Source organism: Python bivittatus, unplaced genomic scaffold, assembly GCF_059951505.1.
Source record: "Python bivittatus isolate LINGU-HERP-01145 unplaced genomic scaffold, Pbiv_v1 ctg000980_np1212, whole genome shotgun sequence".
In the NCBI taxonomy this organism is placed as follows: Eukaryota; Metazoa; Chordata; class Lepidosauria; order Squamata; family Pythonidae; genus Python; species Python bivittatus.
Genome location: NW_028277125.1, coordinates 24870834 through 24894939, shown reverse-complemented (window position 1 = coordinate 24894939; position 24106 = coordinate 24870834). Strand labels below are relative to the sequence as shown.

The 24106-nt window shown below is 38.1% G+C and overlaps 1 protein-coding gene across 1 annotated transcript in view; it reads right to left on the bottom strand.

Moving 5' to 3' along the window:
- Positions 1 to 87: 87 nt before the first annotated feature.
- Positions 88 to 24106, bottom strand: part of CP (ceruloplasmin) — a 34385-nt gene continuing 10366 nt past the window's right edge. Inside the window, exons 5-19 of the mRNA XM_088132246.1 lie at positions 23373 to 23627; positions 20094 to 20259; positions 14566 to 14705; positions 13761 to 13901; positions 13390 to 13601; positions 11721 to 11871; positions 8633 to 8845; positions 7588 to 7792; positions 7210 to 7349; positions 5859 to 5987; positions 4646 to 4752; positions 3348 to 3564; positions 1984 to 2123; positions 1074 to 1237; positions 88 to 244 (exon numbers count right to left, since the gene is read on the bottom strand). Of these exons, the coding sequence (XP_087988372.1) occupies positions 217 to 244; positions 1074 to 1237; positions 1984 to 2123; positions 3348 to 3564; positions 4646 to 4752; positions 5859 to 5987; positions 7210 to 7349; positions 7588 to 7792; positions 8633 to 8845; positions 11721 to 11871; positions 13390 to 13601; positions 13761 to 13901; positions 14566 to 14705; positions 20094 to 20259; positions 23373 to 23627 (2408 nt within the window). The 3' untranslated portion in view covers positions 88 to 216. The remainder of the gene's footprint in view (positions 245 to 1073; positions 1238 to 1983; positions 2124 to 3347; positions 3565 to 4645; positions 4753 to 5858; positions 5988 to 7209; positions 7350 to 7587; positions 7793 to 8632; positions 8846 to 11720; positions 11872 to 13389; positions 13602 to 13760; positions 13902 to 14565; positions 14706 to 20093; positions 20260 to 23372; positions 23628 to 24106) is intronic.

Here is a 24106-nt window from a genome sequence, read left to right as displayed (position 1 = left end):
TAACAGAAAAGTTGTGAAATTAGAAATAGAATAGGCCTTTCTAGAAAATTAAAATCCCTACCGATCATAACTAAGATAGACATTGCATACAAAAGCATTCTACTAGTTTTATTTTAATCATGATCAGGGATTTTAAAAATCTGTCAGTACTTGGAATCGCATAGCTCATCTTATCACCATAGAATCATTTTTCCAATTTGATATTTCAGCTGAAGCTCATACTGTCGTTTGTCTGATGTCACTGCTGTAAAGGATAGAAAGTGAAGTTTAATGGGCTTTCAAAAGAACATTTAGTTTTAGTTAATACATACTTTAATATGCTTAATATAGTCAAAAGTAGGTATGGTTCTTAATTTTTCCCCTTTTAATTCATATTGCAAGGGCTAGATTCTAAGAAACTAGCTGCTCTAAAAGCAATTGTCTATGCTAAAACTAGGCAAACTGGTATATTCCAAATACTTTATCCCATAAAACCCAGTGAGCATGGCTAAGAACTATAACAGCTGTAGTCCAAAACTCCTGGTGAATACCGGGTTTCATACATATGGTATAGTCTCTGAAACCTGGTTTCGTGGATAGGCCCAGAGAGAAGACATCTATTCATTTGCAGGCACCAGTTTAACTAGTGAGCTTAATGCTGGAGTACTAGATTTGTATTGCTTATTTTCAGAGTTACACTCCATTCCAGAATGCCAATGGAAACAATAAACATACACCTTCATTAGAGAGGTGAGGGTTAAAGTGATTAATGGTTAAAGTGTTGGACTTGGACTAGAGACCCACAAGTTAAAGCCCCATTTGATTCCATAGCTTGGCATGGGGAATAAAATTCAGGGAGTCTAGAAAAAAAGTGAGATAAATAAAATTACGGTTTCTGTCATTGGCCATCTTATGAGTCAACTTTTCCTAGCCACCTTGATGTCTTAGACCAACCCTCAAAGTACCTGTCTGGCACAACATTGGCTGAACAACATAGAGATTCTAGGAGATGAATTTCAAAGCCTGAATCATGGTGGAAAAACCTGTTGCATGTCAGAGTTTTTCTCCTTCCTTTGAAGCAAATTAACATTTACCTTTGATTTGGGAGCACAGAGTAAGTCGTTTCCATGCCAGCATGGATGTGGTCAGTCACATGGCAATGCAGTAGCCAGGTCCCAGGATATTTTGGAGACATCTCAACAGTTTGAAACGTCCCAGGGAAAAGATCATAGACATCTCCCCGGAAAGTTCTATTGTACTTTTGGAGAGAAAAAACAACCACCATATATTTGTGTAATTCTTCTAATATTAATTAATTGGAAGAATGCAATAAAATGAATAGAGAGCATCATAAAATTTTAAATATCTTAACATATAAGCACTTTCTAACTTAAGAAAACTGGAAAAAAAACACTTGAACTAAACATTTATGATTATGGATCTTCAATTACAGCTTAAAGCCTATTAATGTTAGACAGTTGAAAGTGGACCAAAGTAAAACCTGTTCTGTCCTCAAGGGAGGAATAACACTGCAGATGAAGCAGTTGTTGGGAGAATACTAGAGTGGACTGTGGCCCTGTTGCTATTTTTCATCCATTTGTCAAAAGTTGCTTTCAACTGAATCAGTGTACAAAGGCCTGGCCTGTAACAATTTCCAGATTTGCAAGGATGTAAACCTATGGATGTTAGGGCACTTACTAAAATCATACATCCTTTCCAGGCAAATGAAATAGACTATGTTTTGCTCCTCTGCGAAAATCACTAAGGGAGTAGAGAGAAATGTATAATTAAGGGAAAAAGTCCTGGCTTCAATTCCCAGTCAGTTCTCTAGCTGGAAACTTAAAGCTATGGGCAGCCAAAATGGGCAGACTTAGGCTAAGTTATCTGACTTCACAAAGTTTTTTGTGTTCAGTTGATCCTGTGCACTGCTTTCCTGTTAACTAAATATGTACCTTCTTTTTATTTTATCTTTAAAAATAAGAATACAATTCTTTTTTTTTTTACCTTGTAATTGAAGCTATGGCCATGGAAATGTGCTGTGTGCATATCGACTTCATTCCCCATTCCTAACAAGTACCAGTTTACTTTATCTCCAATATGCATTGTAAGACCATTCAAGTTTCCAAACACTCTTCCATTAATGGCTAAGGAAAGAAATATTTGTTATAAAAGTTCTGTTGATTGTCCAGTTATTGAGCTTCCTGTCTGTCTAATAAATTTAGTACAAACACCAAACCTCATCAGAAGCTTAACAAAGATAATTGCCCAAGAGAATTACTGGTGGTCTGCTAACTCAAATTGAGCTCAGAGATTGGAGCTATCTAAGGTAGTCCCTCTATTGGCCTTGGACAGTCCTCATGATGTGCATTCAAGAATCAATGCTTTATCCTTACTATATTAAATTGCACAATTATGCCTCTGATGCTAACAGGCTGAGATTAGTATAGTTGGCACCAAAATGTTTATGTGCACCTCAGTTGCCAATGGAGCAAAGTTGGCAGGACCTGTTTGTTAAGTTGCTTTTTGTAGGAGAGAGGAAAGGACTACCTTAAGATATTCATTCATTCATTCATTCATTCAATTTGTATGGCCACCCAGCTCACCAAGTCACTTTGGGTGGTGAACAAAATTTTAAAAATAAAAAAATTACAGTAAAAAATTAAAAATACATAGCAGCCCACCCCCAACTTCCAGACCCAGTCCAGAAGGTTACCATGATCAATGATATTGAAAGCCACTCAGAGGTCAAGAAGAGCTAGAATGGATGCACTACCCCATCCCACCAGAGGTCATCCAAGAGCATGATCAGTGCCATCTCCATCCCATACTCCAGCCTGAATCCTGACTAAAATGGGTCTAGATAAGCTGTTCCATCCAGAGTCCTTTGAAGCTGCAGTGCAACCATTTTCTCTGCAACCTTCCCTAAAAAGGGAAGGTTAGAAATTGGACAAAAACTGTCTAGAGTGGTTGGGTTGAGTGATGGCTCCTTGAGAAGGGGGCACACCACCGTGTCCTTAAAAGCCAGTGGAACTACCCCCTCCTTCAAAGAAGAATTAACCACCTCCCAGACCCAGTCACATATCCTTTCCCAGGCAGGCTTGACCAGCCAGGAGGGGCATGGATCTATTACAGAGATGGCTGAACTAACAGCAACAAGAACCCTGTCCACTTCCTCAGGCTCAACAGGATCAATCTATCTGTTCTGTATCACAATCTTACAAATACTGCAGCTTTCCTCTGCTAAAGGTGTGTGTGTGAAACAAGACATGAAAAAGCATTTCTGCCCATTCATGCATTATACAATGCCACTTTAACTGATGTGAGATAACTCTCATTCCAAAATACTGAAATTCCATATACAAGCTTACCGTGCATTTTATTGCTTTCAATGAATTCCTCATCTTCCTTGTTTACATCTCCTGGATTGGCAGAATATATCTTGATATTTTCATCCAAGTACCAGGATTCATTTTCATCAATCACCATAAAAAGAAGAGCAAACTGCAGAATTTTGGACTCTGGAATTACACGATTAACTTCCTTGCGACAGACAACAAGTGTCCCTATTAATCCACTATTGATGTCCTGAAACCAGAAATAAAAATAATCACCTAGTATCATCACTAGGGCAGTATGCATGAAAGGAAGTGGTTAATATCTGAGGAAGCATTGGTCCTTTATAAGGAGCCTAGGGCAAACCATAAAACTTTGTATCTGAGAAAAAGGCAATGATTAAATAGTCACACACATGCATACACACACACAGAGGTTCTCATTGATTTTAGGGAACCTATATGTGATTGACTTTGGATCCAACCTTTTAACATTCATTTTAAATATAAATTAGGGTTGCTTTTTGCCAACGTAATTTGTGACAGTTCATTCTGCCTCCTAAAAAGTTCGAGTATATTTGATTACCAAATGTAGATTCCAAAGTAAGAGTTCTCTCACAAACAGCAGAACCAGTATTTCCCTAGACGCTTGGTAAACTCTGGTTGTGAACTGTCCCAACAACCATGGCTAGTAGTGAAGAATGATGCAGTCCAACAATTTCTAAACACCCACAGAATCCCTGATTGATTATGTGCCATCAATGGGTGTCGACTTTCAGCAACCACATAGATAGACTTTCTCTTATCCCCAACCATGCCCTTCAGAGGTCCTAATGGTGTACCTATTACCACTGTAATTGAGTCCATCCACCTTGACACTGGTTGTCCTCTTTCCTTCCACTTTTCTCAGCATAAAGGACTTCTCAAGGGAGCTAGATATGATCATTTGAGCCTAGTCATTGTACCCCGAGTGAGCACTCTGGATTTATTTCTAAGGTCAGTTACTATACCTGATGTCATTAGTTTGATCTCTAACTGTAGTCCTATTTTTTCACTGTGCACCTTGGCTTGCATTATTACAGCTTGCAGATCATTTACATTTTCAGCTATCAGAATAGAGTCATCAGCAGAGTCCCTATCTCTCCTTTAAAAAAAAAGAAACATTTCCACTGCAGAATCAATGAGATGTACAAGGCCAGTCTAGCTCCCTTTGTCATTCTTCCAGTTACTACAAAATTACAGAATGTTGTATTTGTTAATGTACCTGAGCTGCTTTAGGAATATTATCTGCCCAGAAAAGAGGAGAACTTTGACCGCAGTCACTATGAGTTTACCTTAACTCTATCCACAGTGGAATAATATGCCCAGGGAATACAAGCAGAATCCCCTTCCTCAGGACCAGATCTCATTGGGATTTCCCAGATATACTCCTGTGTTGCACCTGAATGAAACATACATTATGGACATGAGTTTCTTTTTGTAGCCGTTTGTTTGTTTGTTTATTAAAGCAATTTATATGGCTGCCCAACTCACGGTGAGGTTTTTGATCCTTTCTAATCAATTAAATTTAAAAAATGGAAATGCTTTTTGGATGAATTTTGCAATCTTATGCCGGGGAGAAAAGAAGCTTTGCAATATAAGCAAAATAAAAGAAGCAGGTGCCTTCTGTTTTACTGTGTATATTTTTTTCTTGAGTTTCCTCTCTCATGCAAAACAGGATGGATTGGGTACCGTTTCCCTTCCTCTTTCTGTGCTGCCCCTATCCGCTATCACAAATTTTAAACTATTTCTTCAAACCTAATTTTCTAAAACTAAATCCAAATCCTCTGATTTAGTAATTTCAGGAGACTAGTACATTAAAGGTGTACCATTTTTCATTTATTTTTATCATAAAGAGTGTGGTCCTGCAGCCCTAACTGGGATGAAATCCCATTGAATTCATGTGACAATTTCTCCTGAATAGGTGGTTGGAATTGTCTTGAAGTATACATATAGCGCATCAAAAATGATATGATTGTGGATACTATTTTTCCCTTTCAAATAGCAACAGTAACAAAATAATCAGATCCATGCTTTTGAGTACACATCAAGGAAAAGCACCATGGAATATCATTAACGTTTGCCTCATGCATTTTGTATTTACGTATGCAAATAGAATGCAAAAAAAGTATAATTTCCTTTCCCTGGAAACTTGCTAAATTCCAAATCCAAGCACTTATAAACCATTACAATTGGTGCTAAAATGGAATTGGCAGAATTATATAACTATAGTCTTTTAATTGAATGTAAGTTGAATTATAATTAACCAAGGGTTGAACTTGATTAGTTCTTTGATTACAGACCATCAAAAAACATAGGCTAGAGTGAGGAGTTAAAAAAAAACATTCTGGAAGAAGGCAATGGCAAACTATTTTATACTGTCGTTCAGAAAATATGGACATATGCACCAAGTCACAAGGAGCCTAGATCAATTTAAAGGTGATTTAACCTTTTCAACATCTATTTCTTCTTTTTTATTATCAACTCAGGACTGACATGATAAATTACCTGGACTTGTTTCTGTTATAGCTGGAGAATCAGTTTTCACTCCTTGTGCATGGATAGAATAAGGCCTAAAGGCCATGTTCTTGAAAATAATTCTAATTCTATCTCCAACATTTGTAAGAAGCAGAGGACCTTTGGAGAGGTAAAAATAAACATGTAATACAAAAATAAAGTAAAAGGGAAGTATAAAGCTATACAAATATTTCAGACATCAGAATTGAATGGATTTACATGAAGGCAAGCTGAACTTTTCCTGGATCAAGAAAGTTTTAAATAGTAACCTTAAAGCCAACTACAAGTCATAGTCCTGGATCAGGCACAGCATAACAATAAACTAAGACTTAATCTGGTTTCTCATAGTGCAAAACTACTGGATTAGTTTGAGGCTCACATACTTCCCATCCTGTGTTGACCTTCCTAGTTACATTTAACCATAGCTAGACATTACATTCCAAAACATGAATTATGGTTACTTAAAACTACTGTATGCAGCCATTGGAAATGACATTTGGACCTTAGTTTGCTTTGAATTAGTAGATTTAGAATTTTGAGACCATGTGGACACTATTGGGGAGACATAAAATGTCTGCCATGGACAATCACAGAAGAAATCTGAAGAGGCAAGAAGCCTTCAAGGTATGAAGGTAAATATCCATAGGTACCATAGACAGCCATAATTTAAATTAGCCAGCTATGTGATGTTCTTGGGACATACGAAAAAATGGTACTTAGTTGAAACTAGGTAGAGAATCTGGTTTCTTCAGAACACCAGAGCCTGACTTGGTTTATGGTTTAGCATTATATGCAAACTGAGCCAACTGTTTTTTCAGGACCTAGATGAAGTATGCTCAGCTTCAAGTGAAGCAGATCTGCCTTGTTCGCTTCAGTAGCAGCCTTGGTTGACATGAAATTTAATCAAGATTTTCATGCACACTGGTATTGCTTGATTAGGCCATCTATGTGTTTGGAATTTACACAAAGTTCACAAGGGGATATTTATTCATAACTATATCAGCATAGGTAAGCAAGTAGACCCGAATGGAGAAATCTTTGCACATATGACAACAGCACACTGCTGTTCATTCATTGACTTTGTAAGCTGATTAGAGTCTATTAGATGCAACACAGAAGGTGACATGATACACAAACAAATACATAAGTAAAAAGTTTCCATGTAGACATTGCAAAGCTTCTGGCTTGACCCATTGGTTTAATCCTGAAATCACTCCCTAAAACTATGCTTCAGTCAGCACAAGATATTCCCATGAATGGTTGTTTTGAAGATTGCACTATAAAATATGATACATTGTAATGTAAAGCTCCAGATCTTTACTGAAGCTCTTGAAGCCAATACCTAGGATTGCCAAATGCTCCTCCTCTTCATTCCGTTCTTTAAGGGTGCTGAATGTTTGGTCAGTATATTCCCGATAAACCACTTTCTTGTATTTTGACCCAATGAATTTATCTTCCTTGTTTAAGAATGGATTTCCTGGACTAGAGGAAAAAATGAAGCCACGATTCACATATCCACACACACAGTTGTGCACCCAAAAAAATTTCATGAGAAAGGCAGGGTTACCACTCCATAGTAAAAGCCTCATATAGAAGGATATAAGTGCTGCCATTGCACCACATCGCAGCAGAAGACCCAACTCCTTGTTCCCATACAAATTTGGATACATCATACAAGAGAGAGTTTTCTAAGGTTTTATTTTCATTAGTGCTGTCTTACCTCTCATCATGGAACTGATGCCTCTCTTGCTCCCATGTCCTGTTAGGGGAATAGTCCCATTCGAGCTCTATGGCTGCAATGTAGTAGGTCTTCTGATGAGTGTATTGCTCATCTTTTGCTGAAGAACCACACCTCTTTACTTGATATGTCTGTCTCATACCACCTGTGTAATGATCTGTTGTGAGGCAGGCCACTTCAAAAATACCTGGAGAAAGAAATAGGAAGCAACTAGATGAAACAAGCAAATAAGAAAAAGGCAAACTTAGGCACATCTAAAAGATGCAATATCTAACCTGCATTATAGTACCATTTCCAAACCAACAGATCAGTCTTCACCATCTGGCACCTACGATAGCTGAGAATTTGGGGAGTTGCATCTGTCATACCCCCAGAGGGTGGCAGGCTGGTGTAGTATCAAGATATAAATGAGGCAGTGGAATGTCATTCTGTAGTTCTAGGGCCCTTTGACTCACAACAAGATAGCTGTCTCTTTGTCATGTTTGACAAAGAAAGAATCAGAATAATATTTCCTCATAACACACTTGAAGTTTCTCAAGAAACCAATTCCAAACCAGTTCAGTGGGTCCTAGTGTGCATCAAACTACTTCCTGGATTTCTTCTGCTGCTTTAACAACAGGATAATAGAGGTTATCTTTTATAAAATATTTAAGTTTGCTAGTGCCCCTCCCCCTCCCCCTGCCACAAGCCATAATTCATATTTTACGAAGACATTGCATATACTCAAATATAATGTTCTTTTTTTCAGCTACATAGTAGACTCTGGTAACAGTGTATAGGGCTTGTGGAGATGCAATATACCAGGGGATCTCACAAAATGGCTCATGAAAATAAGTTTTTCAATTGAAATACAATCTTGGATTATGGATTAAGAGTGGAAGAGGACAGAAACATAGAATCAGATTTATGATTTGGAAATTGCGCATTCCACATTTGGAAAAACCTAGTAAAATATGTACATTTGGACCCACTGCAATAATACCTAGAGAGGATTTTTATAAATAGTAAATGTGATTTTGTTGTTCACCTTCTGAGTCAGGCTTCATAACAGCTGTGGCAGAGGTATGCGGGAAAAGATTAACTGTATCCTTCCTCGTCCCTTTAATCACCAAAGTATTTCCTGAAAAATATATTCCATGAATGTCAACTTCAGATCCCAAGCCCATCAAATGCCAGGAAACGATCTCTCCACGACACATCTCAAGGCCTTTCTGATTCCCGTACATATATCCATTTATAGCTGCAAAAGAAGCATGCAAATTAACAAAAAGATTACACATGTTATCCAACTAACAAAACAGACAACTACATCTAAAGTACATGATGCTCTATCACCAGGTCCCCAACAGGAAATAAAATTACAGATAGCTGCAGTCAGTATTTTTATTTTTTTGTCTTCTGGTATAGGGAAGTTTTGTGATTGGCCACACCTACCACAGCAACCCCTCTAAGTGCCCATAACATGCTGCCAAATGTTCAGATACATCTAATGACCTAAAAAAGGTGGGAGACACCTGCTGTTTTGTTTTAGAAACATACAGAAGCCATCAAAAGCAAAGAAAATCATTTCCTAAATCTATGTATCTGGGACATTTAATAACATAGGTTGCTCAGGTTTATGTAGCTTTATCCCAAAATGAGGCGTCCTTTGTTAGTGGGAGCTAAGCAAGCATGTAGCATCTATATATGAATCTATGCTGTTTTATTAGCTCCAAAAATCTGGAGGATCCCTAGTCGACAACAAAGCAAACTTTAACAATGTATTGTCGAAGGCTTTCACGGCCGGCATACGATGGCTGGTGTGGGTCTTCCGGGCTGTGTGGCCGTGGTCCTGAAGTTTTGTTTCCTAACGTTTCGCCAGCACCTGTGACCGGCATCTTCAGAGTGCAGAGTGCAGAGTGCAGAGTGCAGCCTAAAACAGGCTTTAGAAACCGCACCCATTACCCCACAGTCTGGTTCCGATTTGTGGATGACACCTTCGCAATTTGGAGTCAGGATGAAGAAGACCTAGAGAAGTTCCTGAACCACCTAAACAGCGTCCACCCCAATATACAATTCACCATGGAAAAAGAAGTGGACGGCCAACTTCCATTTCTAGACACGTTGGTCATACGCAAACCAGACCTCAAATTAGGACACAAAGTCTACAGAAAACCCACCCACACAGACCGTTACCTACACAAAAACTCCAACCACCACCCACGTCAGAAAAGAGGCACTATCAAAACCCTCATGGATCGTGCCAATCGGATCTGCGAAACCCAATTCCTAAACTCTGAACTTAACCACCTTAATTGGGTCCTACAAGCAAATGGCTACTCCAAGAATGAAATAAAAAGAGCCATCAAACCAAGAAAGCAACATGCGACTGAAGAAGAAAAACAGCCACCCACCAACAAAGTATTTCTGCCCTATATCAAAGGGGTCACAGACCGCATGGGAAAACTCATGGAAAAGCACAATTTCCAAACAATCTTCAGACCCACCAGAAAAGTACAAGAAGTGCTAAAATCAGCAAAAGACAAAAGGGATCCCCTCACCGCCACAGGAGTATATCGCATACCATGCAGTTGTGGGCAAGTATACATCGGGACCACAAAACGCAGCATCCATACCAGGATAAAAGAACATGAAAGACACTGCAGACTACAGCAACCAGAAAAATCTGCAGTAGCTGAACATGCTGTCAAGCACACTGGACACAAAATCCTATTTGAAAACACAGAGATACTGGACAACACCAACAGCCACTATACCAGGCTATACCGGGAAGCCATTGAGATTCACAAACACCAGCATAGCTTCAATAAAAAAGAGGAGAGTCTAAAAATCAACAAAACCTGGCTACCAATCCTGAAAAATACAGCCTGCAAAAGGTCAAAGAACTCAGCTCAACCACCAGGACATGTGAACAGTTCACACAATGAACTTGCTAATCACCCCCAGCAGCCCCTCGTTAACAATTCAATAGAAGAAAAACCCTGCCTAATCCCCAGGAAGATACACACAGATTCTGACACCAAAACAAGCAGCCACTCAGTAACCCAACCCCACCCACATACCCCCAATCTCCCCCCCCTTCCTTCCCCCCCACTCAGATCTCTATAAATACCCACAAAAAGGGTCACATCACCCTGGGCACAGAGAGAACTGCTCCTGTCTGTGCTCCTGCACTCTGAAGATGCCGGTCACAGGTGCTGGCGAAACGTTAGGAAACAAAACTTCAAGACCACGGCCACACAGCCCGGAAGACCCACACCAAACTTTAACACCTTGCTGCTATCTAGTAGTCAACTGAATTTTTACAGTCCAGATATGGTAATTTTAGTTTTATTTGTATCCAATCTGCAAAACCTTTCCCTGGTGTAAATTATTGTGGGAGTGAATGAGATAACATTCAGGCCTTTGTCTGAGAAAGAAAAATGTAATAACACCCAATGAACTATATGCAAAATTTCTGAGTTTCCTGGAAAAAGTGCAAAATGTCAATTAAAGAATAACATAATTAGGCTGTGTTACTAACAATGACTGGAAATCTGGTCCATAGAAGAATTAAACATTTCTTTCTTTTTTTGTAAAAAAAATAATAATAAAGTGCTGTATCAAATAGGGCCCTACAGTAAAAGGCTACCAGTTAAAATACTCCTGTTCAAAATTCCAGCTATGAAATTTCATTCTCATTGCTCAAATCTTTTTTTTTTTCCTGTTTCTTGAACAGCTGGCCTGCATCTTGTGCCCACTGGGTATATTCAATCTTCATAGACTTCTTTCATAACTTTGGGGTTGAGGTTTTGAGTATGCTAAGTTCTAGTTACCAAATCTTAACTAGGGCTTCTACGCAAAGCACTCATTTTTGTTATGTTATTTTAAAATATCTGTTCAGTGAAAACCATGATGATCTAATTAGATTGTTTACTTGTACATCTCTATAACTTCTCCATTTATCTGACCTTTCAGTCCTACCACTTGCAAAACTAGTGGGAAGTCTTCTAGAGAAATAAATGCCATTATATGTGCATTCCTCCATTCTTTCAGCTCACTGTGAGAATACAGTTAAAAACAAAAGATGACTAATTTATTATATTCAACCAACATAACAAAACACAAACTCTTACAATGCATCTTATTGGACTCTTGAAAATCCTCATCTTCTTTATCAACTCCTTCAGGGTTTTCTATAAATTTATTAATATTATCATCTAAATACCAACTCAGATTTTCATCAAATACTGTTGCAAGAAGGAAGAATTCCTTGTCTACATTTTGCTATGAGGAACAGAAAATAGAAAAAGAAGAAAATTCAAGTATCAGTAAAACGGGGTTATCTGTTATAACAATATTATGCTTATTATGCAACCGAAAAGACATGTTTGCATAGAATTATAAATACTTAGAAGCTTCTTGAATGAGTAACAACCTCATGTGGTATAACCTATATGATAAATGGAGACAGCTCAGCTTCAATAAGAACAGTTTTACGGTAGGTATAGCTATAGCTGATCTTAGCATCTTTAAAAATAATCAGCCAAGAATTATTTTAGTAAGTCAGAAAATTTTCAAATGTATATTTCAAAAATGATATTTAAAAAGTTGGGGAAAGATTAGGGTATTGCTACAGTAAAAGAATCAATGAGGGTTCATTTCAAGATCTGAATGGGTTTTCCTAGCCAGGAAGAGACACAGTAAGAAAACGCATAATTCTCTTAGTCTATTTTTTATCTATTTGGGTGTTCCGTTCCTAATGAAAAGAGCCCTTTGCCTGCATGTTGGGAAAGCAGCAATTGTGCAGCTTTATCCCTTTTGGAGATATTTTATTCAAGACCCATACTGGGGTCTTCATTAACTTATTATTGTTCTGAAATTATGCCATTTTCTTCTGGAGATCAGAGAGTTGGTTAATTACTTAAAACAATAATGCCTTTGTCAGTAACATGTCAGTTAGAGATTTTGATGCATGTATAAGCTAATTTTAAAATATACAATTTCTAATCTAAAAAGTTTTAAACTTTTTAGGTCAACAAAGGGCAATTTCATAGGAATAGCACTGCCTGGGTCTACTATTAGAGCCTCTTTCTGGCCCAATGTTTGCTATATCCACTGGATGATTTTAATGGCATTCCTGTGGCTGCAAACTTGGACTATCCAGACATTTTACTGATGATTAACTCCTACAAATGAATTCATTAGGCAAACTCAGCAAGATAAGGTCAATTTTACCAGTGGGATTCAATTATGTGGATCAAACAGCAAAAATTTCATTAGTGCAATAAATACACCAACATGGGACAACTTCAGAAAGCCATCCTGGGATGAAATATCGCAAAGCCTATGTAATATTTTCCCCAGTGTGCAGAAAAAAGAACATTCTGCTGGGTGCATGGCAAGCCTCTTGTTTTTGCAGACTCAAGAGGAGTATAAACCAAGAAGTTTGATTAAAACTCTTTTGGGCCACTAGCTGGATGTTTATGTGACATGCATGCCTGCTCTATTCTAAAGTTGTCCAACAAATTGTCCCATATTAGCCAGATAAAGCATGCTAGAAGATGGAAGTCATAGTGATGAAGAAGCACCCCAGTACTACACACTTTTTAAATGGTTGCAAGCTGCTTGGTGAAGAGCATTTGTTTAGCAAGACAGCATACACAATTTACAACATAAATGAATATATACAGCAAATATGTCCTATAAAATACAACTCTTTTACCAGGGCCCTTTTCATTAGCATGGTTCAGGAGGGGGAGGAGGATAGCTGGAATGGACTGGTGATTTTAGTTCTGTCATTACCGGTTTCCATGGAAAAGGCATTGCACCTTTCCTGCACACCAAGAGTGGGCCCACCAGGCCAGAATTGGTGTCTCTGATTGGATCTGAAGCTGAATAATATAGCAGAGTTAGACAATCTGGATCTTCTGGAGTAGGGCCCACAGTTTCTGGCACTTCCCACTCATAGATGAATTTCTCTCCAGGATTCACATGTGAGGCTGGACTTGGAATACCTGCAGTATGTTCATAATTGAAATGAAGTTGAATTGGATTGAATTGAATTGAAATTGAAGTCACCAATCCTCCACCAATTGAAATATGCCAAGACATTTGGTTGATTTTTTTTAATTAACATCACACTTACAGAGATATATTAACATACATGCATTTACCTCCAAATAGAGTGTTGTAGAAAGCACCCTCATTGCTCTTGCTATAGCTCAAGCCATGTGGCTGAATGCTGAACGGGTGACTTGCATTGTTGAAGAAGACTACGTGAATAGTGTCGCCAACTTCTGCTCTGATGATAGGTCCTAGTTAAAAGAAAGATAATCAACCTTCATTCTTATTGGTTGTGACTGGTCCTAGCTGTCCATGACTGATTTCAAAAAGTTAAACAGGGTTGGATCTGGTTAGTAGTTCAGTGGGAGACTCCTGGGAAATCTCCAGCCTGTAGCCAAAACTGTGAAGTTAAAAAAAAAAATCATTCTGGAAGAAGATAAGACAAAACACTTTGGAATTGTTGCCACAGAAATTACATGGGCACATCTGTAGGGTCACCAGAAAACTAGCTGAACCCAAAGGAGACTATATATCTATCCACCTACCTGCTGAACTAGCTACCTAGGTAGGTAGCTTCCTAATTTTTTTTTAAATTAATTTTAGGTGAGAATATTAAGCATGTTCCATTTTCCACTTGTGCTTCAAACACCCAGCACATTGGCAAGGATGCACTTAATGTCAGTGCAACATAACCTATAAATATTTTGCTGAGCCTTGCAGGATTTCTATTGACATAATTCCTACTATTCTAACAGCTCCTACTATCATAGCATTTGTACAGGTCCACCCTGCATCTTTGGTCATTTTCAAAAAATAAACTTCATAGATTTCTGCAAGATGCATATTGTCATAATTCACAGTATTGTTTTACAGCTCATGTAAATTGCAAATCACAAAATTATAAGATAGACTTACCCAGAAGTCCAAGATGCTTCTCAGTATGAGACCTGAAAAGGCGCGTAATAAAGCTATCACTGGTATACTGAAAAAACCGAGCTTTTTTATAAGTTCCACCAATTCTGTTTTTGCCTTTTTCAAAAAATACCTTGGAATCCCTAAGTAAAAAAAAAAGCATTTCAAAATTTGTATTCAATAGCAACAGAAAGAAAGGTATTTCACATGGCAGTAAATAGATAATATGGACTCCTTCCCTCCCTTTGTGTTTTTTCTCAAGAACTTTTTTTTTAATGAATGTTAATATTCAAACTAATAAAAAAGTACAGATATACACAGCAGTATGAAAGGATTATTATAAGGTCGACTGGTGGGGCCCAGGAAGAGAGCTTTCTCTGCTGTTTCCCTTGCTCTATGGAACACTCTCCCCCCAGAGATGAGGCGGGCTCCCACTCTCCCGGCCTTCCGGAAAGGGGTGAAGACCTGGCTCTGCCAACTCGTGTGGGGTGGGAGGAGGGGTAACCAATCCTGGGGGTGGTTAGTACCCTGAAGTGGCTCCTGTAGACTAATAACTTTTCATTTACCATCTATTCTTTGGAATACATTATTTATTTAAGAACACTGTTTTATTGCATTTTAATTAGTATTTATTCTTGTTTTGATTGTAAACTGCCCAGAGTTCCTCTTCGAGGGAGATAGCCAATGACTAAATTTGAAATATAAATAAATAAATAACCATAACACTGATATGCATAGCAATAGAAAATAGGAAACAAAAACAGGCCTGAAAATTATGTCAGAAATAGATCAATTCAACTTTTACCATCTATTTCTTTTTCTTTTCCCCTTTCCTAAAAAAAAAAGCAAAAAGAAAAACTAATCCAGATAATGATAGCATACATCACCACCAGCAAATCTGGTGCAGGTTTCTCCTTCCAGTGTTGTATATAATAAATCTTTAGCTAGGCCCCGTATACCAAAAATCTACACCTTGAAATTTTAATACATTCCAATTACTGAGATACAGCCAAGAAGAACACAGCATCCTTAAAATGCAGGCAGAGAAATATTAACAATCCTATTCATATCAGCCTAAAATGCAACAATAATAGGGCAAGACCAAACTATGTGGGTTAATGTTCCAACTCTTAAGTTGCATCTCCAACAGGAAATTGATTGTAACCAACACCTACTGGAGATTTTCTGAGGCATCCAATCTATATGAGACAATTTTGTTGTTGCTGTAATAACTTCATTTTAAGCTCACAGGGAACTAACTGGATGTTGTTTTATGTATCCTTTCCTTCATGTACTATAACAGGGCATCAAGCTCATTATTCTAAAGGTCATATAAATAATTAATATCAATTTAATCAACTTCCTTCAATTTGTGAAGTCCTTGGGGTTCTCTAAGGTTGGTTGCTTTCTGACAAACGTTTCATTAACTCAGCTCTATTGTCTCTTTTGAATAGTGTGTAGATGTTGTTTATCTCTATGTGCCTTGTCTGAATATCAGTACCGTGTCTGATTTATCCAAAAATGTGAGGGGATTCCTGGAAGCTAGGTATTCAGACAAGGCAGCCATCAACAGGCACATAGAGATAAACAGAATCTACATACTATTCAAAAGAGACAATAAAATGGAAACAAAAGACCAGAATATCTCCTCACCAGCAACCATCATCCAGATAAGCAGAGATTAACACCAAGATGATCACCAGACATACAATCAAGCAGTAAACAATGCCCTAATCAAGGAACTACCAGAGGAAAAAACAACACACACACACACACACACATACAAACACCAACACTGGCAGGGCATGCCACTGTATATAAACAGAGAGCAAACCCCATTCCATTCTAGCACTGAAGATGTTACCTAGCTGGGTAATGAAACGTTTGCAAGAAAACAGCCAAGCTCAGAGAGCCCCAAGGACTCTACAGTTCAACCCTGAGCTACATATATTGTCTTCTATTGGTTCCTTCAATTTCCTATAAAGAAGGGATACTGGCTTAAAAGTCACAAAGAATTCCTCCAGAATCTCCTATTACAACATAACTTCAGAAATAGCATTTGCATTTGTACCAAATAAACCATATAACAAATACTTAAGTTGAATATATTACCAAGAAGGACAATGAGCTAAACCAAACTGATTTCTTAATTCTGTAGATGCTTTAAATCAGAGTTGAGATGATCCATTTTTCGCCAGGAATATACAATTTCTGTCAGCATTAAAGGCCATATCAAACAGAACTAAAATAGGTTTCAATTTTGTTATTGTTTGATTTCTTCATTTTTAATTTTTTTTTACATGGGGGGGGGAGTTGGTGATAGCAACATTGTATCTTTACACCAAATAAGATGCAGCTTTTTTTCTTCATCAGTAGAGGGCACTGTGACATTGAGACTCCTCTTCGGTGTTTTAGCTCCCTCTATTGATAAAGAATAACACGCTGTATAGCCGGGCTTCTGGAATTCTCTTTGAGTGAAAAGTGGCCATAGGTGGAAACTGTATTTTCTTGTGTGTAACACTTGTATCTGTCTCTCTGCGTTTCTGCTACTTCCTTGGGTTGTGTCTGTGTGCATTTGTGAGTATGTGTGCAATGAGAAGCACAGGGACAAGGGCTGCATATGCTCAGCTCTGGGTCACATGACCAAGAATGAGGGTTTAGTTGAGGACTGTGGGATGGGAATAGAAAAAAAAAGTTACCCATCACCTAGATTAAATAACTATATATGGGGAATGGACTTTAATCCTTTCCTCCAAACCAGAATTGCATTTCCTCTCTTCTTTGCCATGTTTGCTATTTCCAATGAAAAAAAAGCTTCCATTGGAGTCAGTAGGATATTTAGTCCCCTTACAAATTATAGAGGGCTAATTCAAGTCAGGAAGCCTGCAGTGCTAATTATTGTATGAAGAAAAAGATTACAGGGCTAAATCTATAGGAGAATCTGGGTTTTTCATTTATAGTTAAATACTGTATAAGGATTCTGTATACAGTTAATACTGTAAATATAGGAGTTAAGAATCTTACCCTAACTAGATACCTTAATGTAGTAGCAATGCAGAAGACCATTGTTATTTCGAGGAGTTTAAGTGACATAATTTGATTTCTCCTGTACATATTAAGAAATCTCACTTTGAATTGTAATAATGTTTAGCTGACTTGTTTTTCACTTTTATTTAGAAGTGGGGGTGGGGGAGCAAAACCCCCCATCTCACCCCTATCATATCAACCTGTCCCACCCAGTCAAGCAGAGAGGGCATGTTGTGAACCCTGTCAGTGAGAGAATGTCAGCTGGCGGGGCCCAGGAGGAGAGCCTTCTCTGCCATTGCCCCCACCCTTTGGAATATTCTCCCCCCAGAGGTGCGGTAGGCCCCTGCCCTCCCAGCTTTCCAGAAAGGGCTAAAGGCCTGGCTCTGCCAGCTTGTGTGGCACAATGGGAGCTCTGGCCGATCCTGGGGGTGGCTGGTGCCCTGATGACGCTCCCTGAGCTACTTGCCAATTCCACCAATTCTTGGAATCTATTTATTAAGACTTCTTTTATATTGTATTATATTATATTGTATTTTAATTGATTTTATCCTTTCTGTAAACTGTGTGTAAACATACACACATACATACATACATACATACACGGGGAATATACGGGGAATATATATACACGGTTCCCCGGCTCTGGAATCTTTTGATGAGCAGATATAACATCCGGTCAAGCTCACGTTCAAAGCCCCTGACTGCAAAACAGAGTGACGGGATTGCAGTGCTAGACTTTAATAAAAAGCCCTGGCATTGCCCCTGGAATTTGGAGCAAGGACACAGGTTTTAGGACTAGGGGCTCTGTTATCTAAGCCATCTTGGGGTCTCTCCACTGTTGCCTTATGGTAGTTCCCGACAGTAGGGAAGAATTTTATCATCTTGCTTGATATGTTATGCTTTTATATTATGCCTTTGTATTTCTGTTTAATGCTATCTGCTAATTCCTATATTCCTGTTTAAATCTGTTTGCTAGAGTTAACAATAAAGCTTAACATCTCCTTACCTAGTGGTGTGTTCATTGTCTCTGGATCTAAAAGAACTACAAGAACCACTTATCTTGCACCTGGCCACGGCTTTGACAATTGGCAAAACACCTAACTAGATACATACATTGGATTACAGCTCCAATGATCTCCAGCTCATGAAATGAGAGTTCAATACATCTAGATATTATCCAATTGAAGAAAAGGGGGGGGGTAGTTTAGTACAAATTATATGAACAGCCAGTGTGGCAATGTGGTTAGAATGTGTTCTCTAATCCTATAGAAACATTTGAAATTTGGGGGGGAAAAAACATGTGGTCATTGCCTCAAAGTGGGTGCTGTGGGGACACTTCACAATGGTTGCCTCCTCCTCAAAACAATATTTCTCACATAGCTGTATCTTACCTTGCCTTACCTTACCACACCACACCACACCTATGTATTCACAAATGCACAGATAGTCTTCCCTTCTGCTTCCAGCTCTACTGCCCCCTTCCCTTCCCCTCCCAAACAGGGCAGCTGAATATTTGAGGTATCCCTGCTGAGGTATCTTGGCTATAGCTATGGTGACTATAATTTCTTAGAAAAAAAAAAAGGACAAACCTGAAAAGGGGGCAAATCCAAAAGAGGTTCATAAGGATTTTTTTTAATTGTTTATTTTTATAACTTTGCTTTACAAAGGAAAAATCAAGAGGAAAACCAAAATCACATATTCTAATAAAAATATCTAAAATCGAATGGTATATATAAATTTATTTTGAAAAGACAATTCAATTTCTGTATTTTTCACACAAATGTGAAAGACTGTGTATTAAATGGCACCATTTGTATTGTAAAAGTTAAATGACCAAAATAAAGTACAGAAGTGAGTTTTTGAAAAATAAATAAATCTAAAGGACAGATTTCTAAAATAAAGGACTGACCTTTTAAAAAAAGGATGTATGGTCACCGTAGCCATAGCAGAACTGGCAGTAACAGCATTCCAAAAGTAGTTAAGAATTGCCATTCTAATTTTGCACAATATACAGGAGAACCTATCAGACAGTCTTCATCAATTACAGAATCACTGGAACCACCTGGCAATCTCAATAGTATCCCTGTTCCAGGATTCTGAGCTAGCCTTAACCACAGACCATGATTTATGAAGCACTGTCCCATAGTTTCTTCCAGCAAAACACCAGCCAGCCCCAAAACACATAATACAGCCAGGACTATCATCAATATACTGGCAGTCCTATGGCCACATAGCAAAGGCCAAATTCTACTAAGGTCTGACAGCCTCACTGCAATCATTACAGGAAAATAAAAAGAGCCTCATAATGTCAGTTCAAGCACAAGGTTCCCTCTGCTATTAGTATACCAGGAGCTGATGCCAGGACTAACATTTCTGAATGCATAGATATGGTGTGGTATGGTCTGGTGTGGTGTGGTAAGATAAGGATGTTAGTAAGTGCTGGCAACACAATTTATACAAAATGGTATGGCTGCCAGTTCACTTGTTTAAAAATCAGCACTTACTCATCTTGAATTAAGGGTTCTCCCGTGAAATAATTTTTTCCAGATGGGGCATAGTTCCATTCTTCTTCCACTGCTGCAATGTAATAATTTCTTATGGTAATGATGTTCTTGAAAGGAGGAGAATGGCCTTTACAATTTTTCACCTTAAAAATGGCCTGCATGCCACCTAAAGAAAAGGAAGACAAAGATCACTGATTGTGTAAGCTCTCTCCCATCAAGAAGTCCATAGACTAAGAAATTTAACCAAAGAAAAATACATACCAACAAGCAACTCACAAACCAAGCAGGTATAAGGCAGGAATAATTTTCATTCCATAACATCTAGACAATGAAACCCTTAGGCAGAGTTTGAGGAACACTTCAGACAAGAAATAATTCACTTACAGAAGGTTCTTTGATCAAAGGCATCCAAAGAAGTGTTAAGATGGCAATGTTGCAACACAACTCCACCTCTTCTGTATTTGCATGTGATCCATGATACAAGTATGAATGGGAGGAACTTACACTGAGATGGCATGACATACTGTATGTTCCATCATTATGACATTATTGTGGTTAGGAAGTGACTTTGAATTATCTATTTATACTGCAGAAAACCAGAGTTCATGTATTATCTGTGTGTCTGTGTGTCTGTGTGTCTGTGTGTCTGTCTGTCTGTCTGTCTGTCTGTCTGTCTGTCTGTCTGTCTGTCTCTATCTATCTATCTATCTATCTATCTATCTATCTATCTATCTATCTATCTATCTCTATCTGGTTCAGTCTCTGGATTCTTCAGATCAGAAATAGAAAAAGCTCTTACCTTACTCTTTCAAGGCATGTTATCCAACTCTTACTATCCATGGTAAGTCTTGATTATCGCATAATACTCTGTCAGTTTTCACATTTGCTTGATAACAATGTTTTTAATTTCCATGATTCGTTCATAGTCCCAATCTATTTATCAATGACTCAGTCAATTCAGCTGCAAGGCTTGCATTTTTATGTATGATTAAGCCATTGCTGAATATAATTTGAGTTATTTCCAAATAATCCTTGATTTGATTGTAAGAAGCACCATTTTCTACAACCAATGCATTCAGCATACTTTTTTAAGTTCTTGTTTTTGTTTTACTTTTCATGTGCAAAAAGATGGATCAAGATTTAGATTGAATGAAGTTTCATTAATCAAAATATGAGAACCAGTTTGGGGTAGTGATTAAGGTACCAGGAAAACATGGAAACTGTGAGTTCTAGTCCCACCTTAGGCACAAAGCCAGCTGGGTAATTTTGGGCCAGTCACTGTCTCACAGCCCTAGGAAGAAGGCAATGGCAAACCACTTCAGAAAAAACATTGCCAAGTAAAATGCAGGAATTAGGCTAGGCAGTTGCCAGGAATCAACACTGACTTGAAGGCACACACAATGTGCACACTCCCACCTGTAGCACCAAAGACTGCAGGTGGCATGTGTGCTACCAAAGCTGCTAACTAGTTCATACCTTCCTCATCTTACTAAAAAGCATTATGTGAAAGTCTTGATTGACTATACCCATGATAGACCATGGAGGTCAATCTGTTTGGATCCATCTGTAATCTGTCAGTCTGTTTGGATTGATCTGTAATGACCATGACATGAAGTCACATGACATGTAATGATCAGGACCAGGACCATGAAGATTGTGACTTGAAATGTAAAAGCAGTAAATGCTAAAGAGTGTGAGTTAACAAATGAAAAGAAAGGAAGGAAAAGAGATGTGTCATGGGTCTGTAAAATCAAGCAAAAGGGAAAGGATGTAACCAATCCGAATGAAGATGATCTTGTGGAAATGAGTTAATGAAAACATATGGGGAAGTGAAGATTTAAGTTTAATTATGAAATGAAAGGGCTAACACATCAGAAAGTTAAAAACTGGTGTCATCTAGTTATTGTGTATAGATAGATATTGGTGTTATCTTGCGGTATATCCTTTGCTATGTCTTATCTCATACTTTACTATTTCTTACTCCTTTTCTGCACTCATCGAGGCATCAGTGCACAAACTCTCCCCAAAACTCTTGGTGTGCCTCCCCACAGCCTCTTAGCTGCTATTAATTTTCAGTAAGCAAGGTAAACAAAACATAGTGATTTTAAGTCTGGATAAACTGGGAGAGGGTGGATGTAGGGTTAAAATAATTTATAAAACACACTGGATGTGATTTAAGAAAAATGAGGTTTAATCCATGAACCAAACTGCTATATAACTATATATGATTTATATGATTTTTGTTGTATTAGTGGATGGATACACCCATGTATTAGCCACCAAACTGGCTAATATTTGCTGTCAATTATATATCCTCTCCATAAACAGGTCAAATGTATTTAGAACATTTAAAGTTCAACTCAGGCTAGGCTCTCTGGTTGCCGTGAATTCCATGGGATTTATGCCAGTAATATGACTAACATGTTCTTTGTTATTAATGGGGATAAAAAGTGAAATCCTACCATCTATCCTTGCCTTCATGAATAATGCTCTTTCAGAAGAAAACTGCATTGTAAGCTGTAGTAAAATGCTTAATTATGTTGATAATTTATGATAATTATTGGATATAGGACATTTCTATACCCCCGGCACACTTCTATTTCCGAATCCCTCAAAAGCAGTTTGAAGATGATTTATGTTCATTTTTAAATCTTCAAACCTGAAAATGCTGTGAACAAGTAACAAAAATAATTGAGCTTCCCCAACAAAGCTGCTTCAGATCCTACAATAACAAAACCTCCTCTTAGTCCATGCTAAAGGAGAATAAAATAAGTAGCTTTCATCCCATCACCATCGTCACCTTTACATTATGAAATGTTCATTCATCCTAGCAGCTACTACAAAGAGGAGCTCAAAACCAGGAGACTGAGAGTTTGAGGCCTCCCATAGACATGAAAGCCAGCTGGGTGACTTTCAGCCAGTCAATCTCTTTCAGCCCAATCCACCTCACAATGTTGTTGTTGTGAGGAAAATAGGAGGCAGGAGGATTAGGTATGTTCACCACCTTGAGTTGACCAGAATATATAAAAGAAGGTGAGATGATGATGATAATAACAACAACAATAATAAAAATAATAGCTGTCATTCTACTCCACCTTTCCAAATTGAAAGACCATGAGTTGAGGCAAAAAGGGAAACACTACAGGAAGGATCTGGAAATAAATGTGCTCAGTTGTTGAAACCAGTGAGATCACAGAAATCTGAAGCTGCTTTCAAATTAGCTCAGAGCTGTGTGGAACTCTCCATCAGGAAAACAGGAGACGGCCATTTATTTTATACCTTCTATATGATCATTGACTTGGCAGCTAAGCAACCATTCACCATCATTCTTGGGCACCATAAGAGCATCCACAAAGGTAGCTGGGAAGAGGCTGATTGTGTTGACACGATGCTTCCTTTCGGTCAATATTTGCCCATGAAAATAAATAGAATGGATATCCGCTTCATTGCCAATGCCAAAAAGATACCATTTCACTTTCTCTTCTGTGCACATTGTGATATTGGGAAGATACCCATACATATATCCATTGATTGCTTTGAGAGAGAGAGAGAGAGAGAGAGAGAGAAATTTAAAAAATCACTGGTATTGGCTCTAACAAACCTTTAATATCAATCATGGCTGGTGAAATTAAACAAAATGTTGTGCCTGAAAACCTTTCTCTGGATAGAAATGATGTCTTAAATTTGTTTTTATCAATGGTGGGGGATAATATGTACATCTTGTATTTATATTTTATAACTTACAAGAGTGGCATTTCAACAAACTCCCATTTACCCACCAGTCAGAGCTATACCTGCTTAGCTTTAAGAGATATCATAAAAGAAACATCTGCAGAAATGAAGAGCTGTTTACATGTGGAGACATTGTGCAGAAACTTGTGGAGCAATGCAAAATTATTCCCTATCACAAAAGTATGGCTCCATGTTCATGAATTGAACGGTGTTGTGGAAAAACTGCAGAAACCGCAGTTTCTCTGTTACCCATCAGGCTTAGTGTGAATATTCATGCAAAC